Source organism: Rutilus rutilus (genome assembly GCF_951802725.1).
Source record: "Rutilus rutilus genome assembly, chromosome: 24".
Classification (NCBI taxonomy): domain Eukaryota; kingdom Metazoa; phylum Chordata; class Actinopteri; order Cypriniformes; family Leuciscidae; genus Rutilus; species Rutilus rutilus.
In genome coordinates, this window is record NC_140228.1 from 6,960,482 (window position 1) to 6,976,804 (window position 16,323).

At 36.8% G+C, this 16,323-nt stretch overlaps 2 protein-coding genes across 2 annotated transcripts; both read left to right on the forward strand.

Annotated features, from left to right (window-relative positions):
- The first annotated feature begins 43 nt into the window (after positions 1 to 43).
- Positions 44 to 7,616, forward strand: abcb8 (ATP-binding cassette, sub-family B (MDR/TAP), member 8). The gene is made up of 16 exons (XM_084399471.1): positions 44 to 268; positions 1,064 to 1,403; positions 1,500 to 1,655; positions 2,273 to 2,367; positions 2,460 to 2,565; positions 3,304 to 3,465; positions 3,541 to 3,626; positions 4,009 to 4,106; positions 4,189 to 4,294; positions 4,400 to 4,433; positions 4,521 to 4,657; positions 4,751 to 4,845; positions 6,088 to 6,221; positions 6,334 to 6,481; positions 6,761 to 7,011; positions 7,104 to 7,616. The coding sequence occupies exons 1-16, from the start codon at positions 162 to 164 to the stop codon at positions 7,185 to 7,187; spliced, it is 2,139 nt and encodes a 712-aa protein (XP_084255597.1). The 5' UTR covers positions 44 to 161; the 3' UTR covers positions 7,188 to 7,616.
- A 96-nt stretch (positions 7,617 to 7,712) lies between these two features.
- On the forward strand, positions 7,713 to 15,108 carry cdk5 (cyclin dependent kinase 5). Its single transcript, XM_084398135.1, has 12 exons — positions 7,713 to 7,898; positions 9,533 to 9,621; positions 9,696 to 9,763; positions 10,563 to 10,623; positions 10,721 to 10,777; positions 10,903 to 10,998; positions 11,154 to 11,228; positions 11,307 to 11,403; positions 11,484 to 11,553; positions 13,034 to 13,094; positions 13,274 to 13,354; positions 13,425 to 15,108. The coding sequence occupies exons 1-12, from the start codon at positions 7,862 to 7,864 to the stop codon at positions 13,509 to 13,511; spliced, it is 879 nt and encodes a 292-aa protein (XP_084254261.1). The 5' UTR covers positions 7,713 to 7,861; the 3' UTR covers positions 13,512 to 15,108.
- The last annotated feature ends 1,215 nt before the right edge of the window (positions 15,109 to 16,323 follow it).

The following is a 16,323-nucleotide window of genomic DNA, read 5'->3' on the forward strand; positions in this document are numbered from 1 at the left end:
CAAGCCAACGTATATTTACGCAGCGATGACGTATAGGGCAAGCGTGGTCACGCTGGGATTGCGTAAACATGGCGGCCTACATGTTAATCCTTGAGTGCATTTAGTTTCATGAACAATCTTTCTTTCTTCTTCCTGCTGTCATTACAAAACACTACTAAAACATGTTTCATTTTGCACGTTGCAGTCGATTGACACGCGGCACTGTCACGTCTGATCGACTTTTGAGCTCCCAAAAAACAAGAGATTTCTTGATCCACCACCTCAATAGGTACACAATATTTCTCTATATTTATTATTTTGGCTTGAAACTTACTGTCTACACAGCACATTAATTTCCATGTTGATCTGGTTGAAGTCGCGAGGTGGTCTGTAATCAAGTAGACTTTGCTTTTGTTGACATATAGAAGTATGTTATTTATGCATGCCAAAGGTGATTCATATGCCCTTTACTAAGAAAAATATTGCGTAATAATCGTGGTATGTCCCTTGTGAAAAACAAGTACACTTATTATGAAAGAGTACTTATTATGGAAAAATATACTTTAAAATAATATAGTTATATATGTATATGTGCGAACTGAATGTAGTGCAAAGTAATTGCATTTGTGCAATTGAAAAATATATATTTAAATTTATATTAAATGCAAGTAGTTAAACTTAAGAGTGCTTTTTAACATATTTAAGAACATCTTTAAATGTAATTTCATTATAACTTCTATTGTCTTTGAAACATGGTGAAAGTGTACCGCTAAGTGTACTGACAAGCATTTATGGTAAACTAAATAAAATGCAGTCATGTATTTAAATATATTTGTCATTTATGAAGTTGCAATTTAGTGCATTTAAAATATATTATCTTTAAATGGAATATCAAATAACACACATTTAAAATTATAATCAGGAACTGATTTAGTATGTTAGTCAACACTTCAGAATAAGTGTACTTTAAAGCGCAACAACCACATTGATTTAAAACTTACTTTAAAGTAAAATCAATGATTTGACATGATAACAAAGTGCACTTTTTTCATACTGTCCTTTTCCTTTATCTCTTGTATTGTAGACGTGGCCAGCACACAGTACCATGGAGCGGTTCACAAATCCCATTCACACAGTTCACTGTCAGTGCTCCTGTTCGCATATGGAGACAAGCTCAAAAAGTGCTCCGTCTAGCATCCAGACGGCAGCCGAGAACACCAAACGTCACTCTGAAACTCATATTAGGACCAGCTGCTTTGACAGTGACAGCACGCTTGCTTAGTACTGTAGCTCATTGTGAAGCAGATGTGAATAACAATGTCCTAGTGGAAGTTCAGGTGAAAGAGAAGATTCCTGAATTCAGCTGGGCCATCCTGTGGGAGTTTGTTCGACCCCAACTTCTTGCTCTAATAGGAGCCGTTATCGTCAGTAAACATTTAAACTATTTGTGCTCATGCTAAATTGAATTGAATATTAGTTTTGGCTATTTTTTTTTTTAATCATATGATGTTCTCTTTCAGCTTGCGTTTGGAGCAGCAGCCCTTAATATTCAGATTCCTCTGATTTTGGGGGATCTGGTGAATGTCGTCGCCCGCCACATGAGAGAACAAACAGGCCACTATGTGAGAGATATTCAAGCGCCTGCAATGAAGCTGCTTGGACTGTATGGTTTACAGGTACTTTAGGTCACATATTGAAACTCTATGAGCAACATTTTACTTGCTTCTGATTATTAAAAAAACTCTCACTATTACAGTAGCATTCAAAAGTTTGGCGTCAGTACGATTTTTGAAAGAAATGAAACCTTTTTATTCATTAAATTGATCAAAAGTGACAGTAAAGACATTTATAATGTTACAAAAGATTTCTATTTCACATAAATTTCTTTTAATCAAAGAATCCTGATAAAATGTATTAAGGTTTCCATAAAAATATGAAGCAGCACAACTGTTTTCATCATTGATAATAATCAGAAATGTTTCTTGAGCAGCAAATCATCATATTAGACTGATTTCTGAAGGATCATGTGACACTGAAGACTGGAGTAATGATGCTGAAAATTCAGCTTTGATCACAGAGACAAATTGCATTTTAAAATATATTCAAATAGAAAACAGTTATTTAAAATTTTAATAATATTTCACAGTTTTACTGTTTTAATGTATTCTTGATCAAATAAATGCAGCCTTGGTGAGCAAAAGAGACTTCTTTCAAAAATATTACAAAATGTAACCAACCCTAAACTTTTTGATGGTAGTGTAAATGTAAAATCTGTTGTTTATTTGTCTTTCAGGGTCTGTTGACGAGTGGCTACATCATTCTACTGTCTAGAGTTGGAGAGAGAGTGGCTGCTGACATGAGAACAACTCTCTTCATGTCTTTGCTTAGGTTTGTACTTTTTTTTTTAAAGGAATTAAAGTACAAATGTGCAAATGAGGCACTCATAATTCTAATTATCTTGTGTAAATGTCATGTTACAGACAAGATGTTGCGTTTTTTGATGCAAACAAGACTGGGCAGCTGGTTAATCGCCTCACGTCAGACATCCAGGAGTTTAAATCTTCCTTCAAGCTGGTTATTTCCCAGGTAGGATGTTTTATACACCAATTTTTATGCATTATTTGCCTATTGTGTGGTTTGCAATATGTACGCATGAAATGCATGCTTTTGCATCACCTTTAAAGGTGTCCTATATGTGTTTTCTTTGACTTTTTCAACTATCTTTTGTGTGTAAGTTGCTGTTTGAGCATGAAAAATGTCACGTAAAAGCACAAAGTTATTGTTTATATCAGTGCGCACTGTTTCTGAACTCCCTGAAACGCCTCCATTGTAGTCTTGAGTTTTCTTCCAGGAACGAACGTGTCACATTATTTCTCAATTAAATAATTCCTGGCCAAGGCATACGCAAAATAAAGGGGTGGGGCCTGGTTGAGTTAGTTAGTAGTGTGTTGAAACTCACGGTTACATTTCCAAAACACACGCGAAGTGGTTGGCCAATCACAACACACTGGTCCAGCCGACCAATCAGTGCACAGTGCGCTTTTCAGAAGAAGAAGCTTCATAGAGACAGGAACTAAACAGAGCGTTACTGACAGACTGGGAAGAGAGGAGCTGCAATAATGTAAAATATGTGAAAAGCATGAAAACCTATTCTAGTAGAGCCCAAAAACAAAACAAAATCCCTTCAAATTATAATATTTGGCACAAGTAACAAACCATTTTCAATAATCAAGGAGCAAATGTTATGAGCAAGTGCATCTAAAAAGCCCCAGGGAGAATGTTCAGCTATATCACAGTCATCTGATTATGTGTTGTGTTTTACAGGGTTTGCGAAGTGCCACACAGACCGTGGGCTGTTTTGTCTCGCTGTACGTCATCTCCCCCAAGCTCACGGGTCTCACTGTGGTCGTTCTTCCATGTCTCGTGGGGGCTGGTGCTCTCATCGGTTCTTTTCTCCGTAAACTTTCACGGAAAGCGCAGGAACAGGTATGGAGAAGAGTTTAGTTTTGGTGACTCTTTCTATGCTAACTGCTAAACCCTAAACCCATTTTCCTCTTTTAGGTTGCTAAAGCTACAGGAGTGGCCGACGAGGCTCTTGGTAACGTACGAACAGTGAGGGCTTTTGCCATGGAGGATCGAGAACTAGAGTACGACTTCACAATCTAGACTTTTTTTCCACATTTTCTGTTAATTTTGAGAGGAAAATATTGAGTTCTGTGGAAATGTTGATAATACTACACTGTAAAATGTTATTATGGTCTCAAGGAATGGCATTTGATTTAGGGTTAGTTACTTGTAATTATGCATCATTTACTGTTATTACTATAGTAAGTACATGCGACTACTTCGCCTTAAATGAAAGTGTTACCCAGGTTTTTATTATAATATTTTAGATATTAAGTTATCTAAAAAAAGGTTACAGACATTTCTTCCAGTGTATGGTCTTTTTTGATCATTAGTAATTTTTGGAAATTAAAACAAAAGAGGACATGCATAAACAAAGTTCTGATATAACCCATTCTTTCACAGGATGTTTGCCGCCGAGGTCCAGAAATCAGCTGCCATGAACGAAACGTTGGGCACAGGAATTGCCGTATTTCAGGGCCTGTCTAATATTGTCCTGAACTGTGAGTAATTATGCATGTTTTACTGATTTGCATCCAATTAGTACATGAACTAGAGCTGTTCAATATTTTCCTTATTCGACAGGCATTGTTCTAGGCACTATATTTGCTGGTGGGTCTTTGATGGCCCGTGATGACATGTCACCTGGTGATCTAATGTCATTTTTGGTCGCCTCTCAAACAGTTCAGAGGTGAATTTTTTCTCTGCACATAATATAGAAGAAACAAAAGTGTCTATAATGTCAAACCACACTAAAAACACATGTAACAGAATCACCTTACATCTGTCTCTATAGATCTCTTGCCAGCATTTCTATTCTGTTTGGACAGGTGAGTGGAAGACACTTTACTTTACATATTGTATGTAACCTATATATATATATATAAATATATATATTGACGAGTGTTTTGTGTCAGATGGTTCGGGGTATGAGTGCAGGGGCCCGTGTGTTTGAGTACTTGACTCTAGAGCCCAGCGTTCCACTCACCGGAGGAGGTCGTATTCCTCTCAAGTCTCTGACTGGAAGAGTTGACTTCATGAACATCGACTTCAGGTAGGCCTCATGCAGACATGACAAGACTGTTTAGATTATTTAATCTAAAAAGTTCCATTCTCTGTTATTTTATGTTTCCGGCATGTTTCTCAGTTACCCAACAAGACCTGGAAACCAGATCCTTAAAAACTTGAACCTGACTCTGCCTCCCTGTAAAACTGTGGCTATCGTTGGAGAGTCAGGCGGAGGTAAGATGTCTGTCTATCTATCTATCTATCTATCCGCCTGTCTGTCTATCTATCCGCCTGTCTGTCTATCTATCTGTCTGTCTATCTATCTATCTATCTATCTATCTATATATCTATCTATATATCTATCTATCCGCCTGTCTGTCTATCTATCCGCCTGTCTGTCTATCTATCTGTCTGTCTATCTATCTATCTATCTATCTATCTATCTATCTATCTATCTATCTATCTATCTATCTATCTATCTATCTATCTATCTATCTATCTATCTATCTATCTATCTATATATCTATCTATATATCTATCTATCCGCCTGTCTGTCTGTCTATCTATCTATCTATCTATCTATCCATCTATCTATCTATCTATCTATCTATCTGTCTGTCTATCTATCTATCTATCTATCTATCTATCTATCTATCTATCTATCCATATATCTATCTATCCGCCTGTCTGTCTGTCTATCTATCTATCTATCTATCCATCTATCTATCTATCTATCTATCTATCTATCTATCTATCTATCTATCTATCTATCTATCTATCTATCTGTCTGTCTATCTATCTATCTATCTATCTATATATATATATATCCGCCTGTCTGTCTGTCTGTCTGTCTATCTATCTATCCATCTATCTATCTATCTGTCTGTCTATCTATCTATCTATATATCTATATATCTATATATCTATCTATCCGCCTGTCTGTCTATCTATCTATCTGTCTGTCTGTCTATCTATCCATATATCCACCTGTCTGTCTGTCTATCTATCTATCTATCTATCTATCTATCTATCTATCTATCTATCTATCTATCTATCTATCTATCTATCTATCTATCTATCTATCTATCTATCTTTCTTGACTGTGTCCATCTATCTGTCTATCTATCTTTCTTGACTGTATCTATCTATCGTTCTATCTTTCTTGACTATCTATCTATCTATCTATCTATCTATCTATCTATCTATCTATCTATCTATCTATCTATCTATCCGTCTGTCTGTCTGTCTGTCTGTCTATCTATCTATCTATCTATCTATCTATCTATCTATCTATCCATATATCCGCCTGTCTGTCTATCCGTCTCTGTCTATCTATCTATCCATTTGTCCATTTATCTATCCCCCAAAAAAAGCATCTATCACAGAAACACAACATACAAATAATCGCACCCATCACATGTGAATATATTATTGTTGTTATTATTATATTAGTCATTTATTTACCTCTAAATTCAGGCAAATCCACAGTGGCCGCCTTACTGGAGCGGTTCTATGACCCCAGCAGTGGAGTGGTAATGCTGGATGGGCTGGACATCAGAACACTGGACCCGTCCTGGTTAAGAGGACATGTCATTGGGTTCATCAGTCAGGTACATATTATTCTGGACCATTCTTCACTCTAACGTTTCTGCTTCAGTTTGTTATATATGTGTGAAATAGATTAAACACCAGTTTTATCATTCTTTTTTGTCCTTATCACAGGAACCTGTTCTTTTTGGAACCTCTGTGATGGAGAATATCAGGTTTGGAAAACCCAGTGCAACAGACGCTGAGGTCACGTCTGCTGCCAAACAAGCCAATGCTCATAATTTCATCACAGGATTCCCAGATGGATACAACACCGTGGTCGGTAAGCACTGTTAAAAACTAAATCAGAAAATAAATTCGAAAAAAAAATGACTTGACAGTTTTCTGAAATAAAATAAACACTGCTTTATTTCCCCAAACTCTAGACTGAAAGTATTTTAATACTTTCTTTTTAAAGGAAAAAGTTTCAATAAAGTGAGATGAAAGATGTCATTTTGAAGTGTGAATAAAATAACTTTTTCTTTAGTTTTTCTCAAATAAAATAAATTCTAAAATAAAATATACTTTACAATACAATAAATTAATTTTCATATATTTTTAGGTGAACGTGGAGTCACTCTATCTGGGGGCCAAAAGCAGCGGATCGCAATCGCTCGTGCCCTGATAAAAAACCCCAGCATCTTGATTCTGGATGAGGCCACCAGTGCTTTGGATGCAGAGTCTGAGCGTGTGGTTCAGGAGGCTTTGGACAGAGCCACAACGGGTCGCACCGTTCTGATCATCGCTCACCGTCTCAGCACCATACAGGCGGCCGATCTCATCTGTGTCATGAGCAATGGACGCATTGTTGAGGTTAGGAAGGACTTTACAAAGAATGTACTTGCATACTGAATGCCTGAAACCTGTGATGTTTAATGCTTGTTTTATTATTTATGTTTTCAAAGGCTGGAACACACCTGGATTTACTGAGCAAAGGAGGGCTGTATGCTGAACTTATAAAGAGACAACGGTCAGATGGTCACAAATAAAATACTGTATTACTGAGCATATTTCACGACCAGTTATTTTAAATCTTTTTTTTAGTTATTTACATTTTTAAATTGTTTTAAAGATGAAATTTAATTTGGTGCACTACCATAGCGAATGGGTTTTAGTGAATATTCTGTGTATGTTTTATTTCCCCAAACTCTAGACTGATATTTTAAGTATTTTAATCTTTTTTAAATGAAAAGGTTTCAATAAAGTGAGATGTACATTTTATTTTGAAAGATGTATTATTTATCAATACCATTGTGATGATACTCTGCCTGTCTTCCATGAAAATTGGGGTGTAATAAAAGTAAATAAAATAATTTTCTTCCTGCATTCCCCTTACTCTTTATTTTGTCTATTAGTTAGAAAATATGTTTAACGAATGTTTCATAAATGATGAAATATTGAACTAAACATTTTTTTTATTGCAGTATTTATTATCCACCCAGAAGGCCGTTTACAAACGAGACTTTTATTTTGAAGTGTGACTCAGTAAATCGCCATCTTGAAACCCTTATTGCGCTCTTCATGTTGCGTACTACGCCCCTTGTTGATAAAAAAAACGACAGTAATCAGCTGTATTATTTAAACCGTATTATTTATTTTAAAACGTAGGAAATTAAGGAGCCAGGACGCTTTATTTAAAAGCTAATTGTAGCTGGCTAAAACCATGCAAAAGTATGAGAAGTTGGAGAAGATAGGAGAGGGTGAGTAACGTTTATGGATTGTCTGGCCTGAATGGCTGTAACGTTATCTGCATTGGAGATTTATAGAGTATTAACAATCATGAAGGTTTGCTGTTATAGAGCTTAAAGCGTCTGACAGTCTGCTGTGAATTATGCCTTCGTAAGCGTGTGTTGAGATTAAAGTCTAAGCTAGAGCTAGCAAGCTCATACTGAGCTATTGAGAGGATGCACTTGGCTTTAAATAAATCAAAACGGCATTTGCGCACCTGTTAAATGATGCCATCGCTATTGTTCAGAGAAATGGAGGGGTTGCATTGATTATTTCGAATCAAACTGATCGTTCATTCATAGCAGTATCATTAACAGCTTTTCTTTGATTCTCACTGAGCTGCAAATGTTAGTTAGTAGCTGATTCCTATGAGGCATAACGTGTTTCTTCCTCCAGGGGGCGCATGGAGGCTTAAAGTCTGCATCCGAAATTACTTACTTCCCTACTATATACTGGGCGAAAAAAATATGTCAACATAAAAGAACTACGTCCGAATTCACAGTACTCATAAAAAAAATACTCGGATGACCTACTACTTACGGCGAGATTCTGAAGTGTGCATACGATGGACACTTTACTATCCCATGAGGCCACGGGAGAGGATTTATGAATGGCAGTGAAGCGATGCAACTGACATGATAATGACAACATGGCAGATTTAGTATGTCCGGATTATGGCTGTGTCAGAAATCGCATACTCGTTTGAGTAGGTACTTATTTTGAATAAGTAATTACTTCACGGCCACTAAAAACGTATGTTCTGTGTAGTATGAATGTGTGTGGTATAAATGTAATCTGGGCGTACTATATTCTTCATGTTGTCATTATCATGTGACCGTCAGTTGCATCACTTCAGAATCTGGCCTGAAGTAGTGGGTCAAGTACTTTTTGCCAACTCTTTTATGAGTACTGTGAATTCGTAAATATTTATTTTGTCACATACTGTTTTTTTGCCTACTATATAGTAGGGAAGTATGCGATTTGGGATGCATGCATACGACACACATTCATACTATATAGAACATAATTTTTTTTAGTGGTCGTGAAGTAATTACTTATTCAGAATAAGTACCTACTCAAGAGAGCATGCGATTTCAGACGCAGCCCACTTTGACAACATTCAAATCACAGAACGATTATTATTGGTAATTCTTGGCGAGATTTTACACACTGAAAAAATATACTAATTTAAATATATAGTAGGCTAATTTAATCAAATGAGTACTTGAGTTATAGATCAAATCTGTGGCAAGAATCTTTAGTAAATCTCTTTTAAAAAAAAAATCCTCATCTATTTATCAAAAAAGGACAGTGATTGGTCTGTTCTGAAGTATGCTGAGAAAAGTAACGGTTACATCGTGACAACGCTGTCTGCGAGATTATACACAATATAAGTATTATTTTAAATGTATTCTGCCTGACAATTTAAAGACATGTTTTGCTGCTAGGCCACGCCCATTTGAGAATTTGGTTCATTCTTGACGTTTTGCCAACTTATCCTACAGTGATTTTTCGAATTCATGCCTCGAAGTCGGACCGACTTGTTTTTTACAGACTGACTTGCTTTGTACCCTCTGCTTACTTGATTTTTGTACCCTGTCTCCAGGTACATATGGGACCGTTTTCAAAGCTAAAAACAGAGAAACACATGAGATTGTGGCCCTCAAGCGAGTGAGATTGGATGATGATGATGAGGTAAGACTGGGATGTGAAGCACAAGCAAGTCATATTAAAGCAAACTGTCACATTAATTTTCAATCCTACGACAGGGTGTTCCAAGTTCAGCTTTACGGGAAATTTGCCTCCTGAAAGAACTGAAGCATAAAAACATTGTAAGGTATGTTTGTTTGCATATTCAGTATATTTAAGCTTACAGCATGCATGGAGTTTGCATATATATATGTGTGTGTGTTAAATGTATTGTTAGCATATTTCGTCATACAGAATATGTGTAATTAATAAGTATTGTTTTTTATTATTATTGCATATTTTATATATTTAACCATATAAAATCAGTTTTGGTTGGTTGCAAGTATTTTTTTTAAAGAAGCATTTCAAAATAATTATTGATAAATAAATAAATAAATAGTGATGAAATAGAAATTGTGCTTGTCTTATGATGCATTAAAGGGTTAGTTCACCCAAAAATTTAAATTATCCCATAATTTACTCACCCTCAAGCCCATCCTAGGTGTGTATGACTTTCTTCTTTCAGCCAAACCCAAATCGGAGTGATATTAAAAAATATCCTGCCTCTTCCAAGCTAATGAAGGCCTTCTGAAGTGAAGCGATGCATTTTTGTATTTGCATTTATAACTTTATAATCTATAATCATTAGCTTCCGGTAACGACCGTATGCGAGTCTAGTTCCGGCGGAAAAGTGACCTCTGACCTGACGCTTCAGAAGGCCTTTATTAACCCCCTGGAGCCGTATGGATTACTTTTATGATGGATGGATGGGCTTTTTTGGGCTTCAACAACAAAGATACCATTTAATCCCATTATAAAGCTTGGAAGAGCCAGGATTTTCTTGTTGTGTTTGGCTGAAAGAAGAAAGTCGTATACAGTAAATTATGGGATCATTTAAATTTTTTCGGGTGAACTATCCCTTTAACAACAGCTACTTGTTCTTGTAGGTTGCATGATGTCCTCCACAGTGATAAGAAGCTCACATTAGTGTTTGAGTTCTGCGATCAGGTAGGAGCAAGTTCCTGCATCATTATTTACCCTGTTTCCAATGATCTTGTGAGATCAGTGTGTTTTGTAACTTGTAGAATGATTTTCATTCAAACAGGATTTGAAGAAATACTTCGACAGCTGTAATGGTGACTTGGATCCAGAGATTGTCAAGGTTTGATTTGTTTTTTTTAATCTGTATAAAAGCCCTGAAAAGAATGCGTCACGGAAGAGCATCTCTTGCTGGCAAGTTTCATGTTTTAGGTATCAGATAATGCCGTTTTAATTCTCTCCTTGCAGTCCTTTATGTACCAGTTATTGAAGGGTCTTGCCTTCTGCCACAGCCGAAATGTTCTCCATCGAGACCTCAAACCACAAAATTTGCTCATCAACAGAGTAAGTAAATGCCTGAAAGTGCTTGATATTGGATATTCATTATTCACCCTTAGTGTGGCAGGTGTGTGTTATATTGAATCATGCTCCATCTTCCTTTATTTCTGCTGTACTCCCAAAAACACTTTTTAAAAGCTGTATTATTTTGTTGTCATCAGAACGGTGAACTGAAGTTAGCTGACTTTGGCTTGGCCAGAGCGTTTGGAATTCCTGTCCGATGTTATTCTGCTGAGGTAAGCTTCACGGCTTCAGATGCAGCTTGGACTATATCAGCGTTTCCCTGTTCCTCACTTCATGTTGATTGGCTTCAGGTGGTGACGTTGTGGTACAGGCCACCGGATGTGCTGTTTGGTGCTAAGCTATACTCTACCTCTATCGACATGTGGTCTGCAGGGTGTATATTTGCTGGTAGGAAAACCTCCATTTTATTTTTTTATTTTTTTTTGTAGTATGTGAATATGGTTTTCTGTATAATTTTTTTTTTTTAGAACTGGCAAATGCAGGACGGCCCTTATTTCCTGGGAATGACGTGGACGACCAGCTAAAGAGGATCTTTAGATATCCTTTACATCCTTTATCCTTTAAACAGTTGATCTGTTTAAGATTTATGTTGGGTTTATACTTTTGGATAGACCTGTAATCTTCATATTGTTGATACCTAGTGCAGGATGGTACATGTAATGTAATTTATATATACATCATATATTCATTTACTCACCTTCATGTAATTTCAAACCTGTTAGACTTTTGTTCATCTTCGGAAAACAAAAGAAGATCTGAGAGCTTTCTGTCCCTCCAATATCAACTACGCAACTACCACTCGACACTAACCAATGAGGTTAAGTCTCGTGTTACGCAGCACGTTTGAGCTTCAGCGAGAACCAATGAGGTTCATTCTTGTGTTACGCATCACATTTGAGCTTCAGCATGAACCAATGAGGTTCATTCTCGTGTTACGCAGCACGTTTGAGCTTCAGCGAGAACCAATGAGGTTCATTCTCGTGTTACGCATCACATTTGAGCTTCAGCATGAACCAATGAGGTTCATTCTCGTGTTACGCAGCACGTTTGAGCTTCAGCAAGAACCAATGAGGTTCATTCTCGTGTTACGCATCACGTTTGAGCTTCAGCAAGAACCAATGAGGTTCATTCTCGTGTTACGCATCACGTTTGAGCTTCAGCAAGAACCAATGAGGTTCATTCTCGTGTTACGCATCACGTTTGAGCTTCAGCGAGAACCAATGAGGTTCATTCTCGTGTAATGCATCACGTTTGAGCTTCAGCGAGAACCAATGGGGTTCATTCTCGTGTTACGCAGCACGTTTGAGCTTCAGCGAGAACCAATGAGGTTCATTCTCGTGTTACGCAGCACGTTTGAGCTTCAGCAAGAACCAATGAGGTTCATTCTCGTGTTACGCATCACGTTTGAGCTTCAGCAAGAACCAATGAGGTTCATTCTCGTGCTACGCATCACGTTTGAGCTTCAGCAAGAGGTTTGTTCTCATGTGTCAAGCAGATTCGGTTGAGCTTCTGTTTATGTTTGCTGATCAATGTTGGTAGTTGCGTTGCTGTCACTGGAGAGACAAAAAGCGCTCAGATTTCATCAAAAAGATCTTCATTTGTGTTCTGAAGATGAACGAAAGTCTTACGGGTTTGGAACGACATGAGGGTGAGTAATTAATGACAGAATTTTCATTTTGAGTGGACTTTATTTATGTGTTTATGTATGTGTGCCCCTAAAGGGACATGATGGTGGAAAAAAATATGAGGAAAAATGTATTTAAAATCTTTTTTGTTCCCCTGAGAAACTTTGCGCTCGCTCACAAACAACTGAAAAAAGTTTTTTGGGGGGGGAACCCAAAAGCATTGATACTGTATTAAAATTTTCCTTTAATTTTTCCTCATCACCATGTCCCTTTAGGGGCTCCATAGTAATGTAATTATAAGTAATATAATGAAGTTGCCAAGCAATGCGTGTAGAAACTTGGCACATCAAGCCAAGTTGCCATTGAGCTGATTAACTTTAACATTTTGGCACATTGCTGGGAACACCGACAGAAGAACAATGGCAGACTATGAATAAACTTCCAGATTATAAGGTACAAAATGTATTCGTCTAAATGCCGGCACAAAGATATCCATTGCAAGAACCGGGGAGGTCATTAGATAAATTGAGTTTTAAGAAATACTCAACAATTGGCTATTTAGTAAGGCCTTGCTTTATTTTCATACATTTATTCTGCATTCCTTTCCCTGTCTCTTTTCGATGTTTTGATAGCCGTACCCAATGTACCCAGCTACTACATCACTTGTGAACGTGGTCCCGAAACTCAGCAGCACTGGCAGAGACCTTCTACAGGTACAATATTCTCATCGTGGAAGCAATTACTTCATGCTTTCACGCCTCATGGATTCTTCTTTGTTTGCAGAATCTTCTGAAATGCAATCCAGTACAGCGAATTTCAGCAGAGGAAGCCCTACAGCACCCTTACTTTGCAGATTTCTGCCCACCCTAAATGTCAGATCACAGATGATGGGCCAGTCTTACCTCGTCAAACCCCTTCAACACCTCCAGCTTTCAGGACCGTGAAACACTCCTCCCCCTTAAAGTTTATGATTTGATCATACGGATATGATAGTGAAAGAGTGCGGTGCTATTATCCTACAGAAACCCTGTGTTTGACTAGAGTCTCCAAAATACCTTTATTATTATTATTAGTCTAACAGTTCACCCAAAAATGAACATGGAAATAAGCTGCATGAATATTCCTCCACATACTACCACAGCTTGAGATTTTCATTTTTGGGTGAACTACTGTTTAAACCTTGAAGATGCTGATCATCACCAAAATTTCAGTCGTGGCTCTACGCGATTTATTTAGTTGATTGCCAAATGTGCTTCATAGGTCTTTAATCGTTTACAAAGTGCTGCCATGAAGACTACTGAAAGCAGCGTTTTCTTTTTTGTGTTAAAGATCAAATCGGCAGTATCATTTAATAAGGTACAGCACACATACTTGATTTAGCATGTTACAATATATAGCATTTTAAAAGTTACTTTTGTGTTGTGCATTTGGTAAGGGTATAGGAAAATAATTTTGCCATTTTCTATGAATGATATTTTAGTGGTGATTTTAAACCATTATCAGAATTGTTGACTCTTGATTAGGAGTAATTTTTTTTTCTCCCTTCAAATTTAAGCAAATCTAGTATTTCAAACAGACTTTTGATTTTTTTCAATAGAATAAGCTGCTTGGATTCAAATGCGTTCACATAGAATTATTTTGTATAGTGGACCACAAAAATTGCCTGGAATAGTCGGAGCAATAGCTGTTGTGTAAAAGAACAATGTTCTCACAAGGCCTCATATTTGAAGCATTCATATTTCAATGCATGCCAGTGTTGTCATTACACTTCATGTGATGTTGCACGTGTACCTTATGGAAGAGTTGGGTCATTGGATAATTTACGTCCAGATGGCCCTGAAGTCTGTGAAATATAAGATCAAACTTACATTTTTCCCTTCTTTTGCTTTGCTTCTGTCATCAGCTGTAGTAGATGTATATTGTTAGAGAACATAAATCCACATTTTAACTTTCAGGCCTTTCATAATGATTTTATTCCATTGATTTGAAGTACTATAATTATCTGAAAATGGTTTAGATTTCTTTGAGATAGTGGTTGCATTTTTCCGTTTTTTTTAAACACTGTGTGAAAATGCTTTTATTTATTTATATAATATGTATCAATAGGCTTAAGTTTCAAATTGGGTGGATTTGGAGGCTCGGTGAGGGACCATTGGATAGATCTTTCATGATAAACCTGGCATACTAAAACATTTTTATTATAATTATTATAAACGATATAAGATTTGTTATGGAGACAAAAATAAAAGTTGCTATAGTGCAAATAGGATATTAGCAACAGGCTTGTAAGTAATGTGTGAAAACAACCTTATATGTTGTTATCAAGAATGTAGCAGAATTCTGTTTGCAACCCTCCATCAAGACAACACGGATTATTACTTTATGATCATCTGTAAACCATATGTAAAATTTGTTACTGTATACAGAACTGTGCACCAATTTATTAAAAATGTTTTCTCTAAACAAAGTCTCATACGTGTCCAGCATGAATTAAATCAGGAAAGATGAGCTGTTGCGCAGATGTTAAACTTGAATGCTCTTGATTGCTGAGAATATTTGAATGGTTGACTGGACACGCCCCTTAATGCTGATTGGCTACATGTGTGTTTTGGTGCTTGGTCCTATTCACTTTCAACAGCTTTAATCTCTTACTGCACCTTTAATGTTGTGGAGGACTTGGCATCCACTGAAGGACTTCACAGGTAAACCTTCACGGTTGTAAAGGCTGTTTCTCTGTCTCATTTGGTTTGATCTTATCAAATGTCCAAACTTGTCAAATATACCACCCAGCTAGCACCTTGCTTGGGTTCTTGTAGGCTACTGTTCTGGATTACCGCAACTTCGTCAACCTTTATTGGATTTCCTCCCAAGAGGGCAAACAAGGTAACATGCCCCATCATGGCTTGCTGTCTTCTGTGTGATAAGCGTTCAGCTGGCTTCATAGATTTAGTTGATGACCTGCTGGTGGCGCTGTGTACTTGCTAAATTGTCTTGTGATTAAATCCATCAGCCGGTGTTCTGACGGCTTGTGCTACTACCCCCCTATTAAAACAAACATGTAGCAGCACAAATCAATAGTGAAAAATACTACTTATCAGATTGCGCTACCAGCATCATATTAATGTGTTCTGAGGCTTTTTTTTTTTTTTTTTACGTCCATACCTACTCTTAAAACAATGCAAATATATTGCTTAATATTCATTCAACCATTAACCCTGTAAAGCCTGACATGAAATAATTTATAATATACATATAACATATCTATTCAGAGGCCCAGTTTGGATATTTATATGGCAAAAAAGTAAGATGAAATTCTGATTGTAATATAAATCAATGAGGTTTTTATAACAGTATAACAGGCTACTTACATAAAATATCTATGAAAATCAGTTGTCACTCCATATCTCACAACATAGTATTCCTTGGTAAGATCATGTGTAAATGATTAGTTTTATGATCAAAGCACTGTGGGCAAAACATAATGCAATGCAATACAATGAATGCTCCTCAAAAGCCTGCCCTGATGCATCATATTAATACTCAAAAAGACACATGTACCTCAACCTGAAGGAGGATGTGTGTGTTTTAAAAATGAACTATCGGTATTAACTCTCTGTTGATTGTACAACAGGTTTTCCTGCAATTTTCAGTTTTGATCATGCTGATAATTCAGAGGCCTTAG

Excerpts from the sequence above, each read along its gene's own strand:
- abcb8 (XM_084399471.1), top strand. The coding sequence starts at position 162 with ATGTTTCATTTTGCACGTTGCAGTCGATTGACACGCGGCACTGTCACG. Across the intron at positions 4,434-4,520 it reads TTTCTATTCTGTTTGGACAG|ATGGTTCGGGGTATGAGTGC; the intron begins GTGAGTGGAAGA and ends GTTTTGTGTCAG. Across the intron at positions 6,482-6,760 it reads TGGATACAACACCGTGGTCG|GTGAACGTGGAGTCACTCTA; the intron begins GTAAGCACTGTT and ends ATATATTTTTAG.
- cdk5 (XM_084398135.1), top strand. The coding sequence starts at position 7,862 with ATGCAAAAGTATGAGAAGTTGGAGAAGATAGGAGAGG. Across the intron at positions 7,899-9,532 it reads GTTGGAGAAGATAGGAGAGG|GTACATATGGGACCGTTTTC; the intron begins GTGAGTAACGTT and ends CCCTGTCTCCAG. Across the intron at positions 9,764-10,562 it reads AAGCATAAAAACATTGTAAG|GTTGCATGATGTCCTCCACA; the intron begins GTATGTTTGTTT and ends TTGTTCTTGTAG.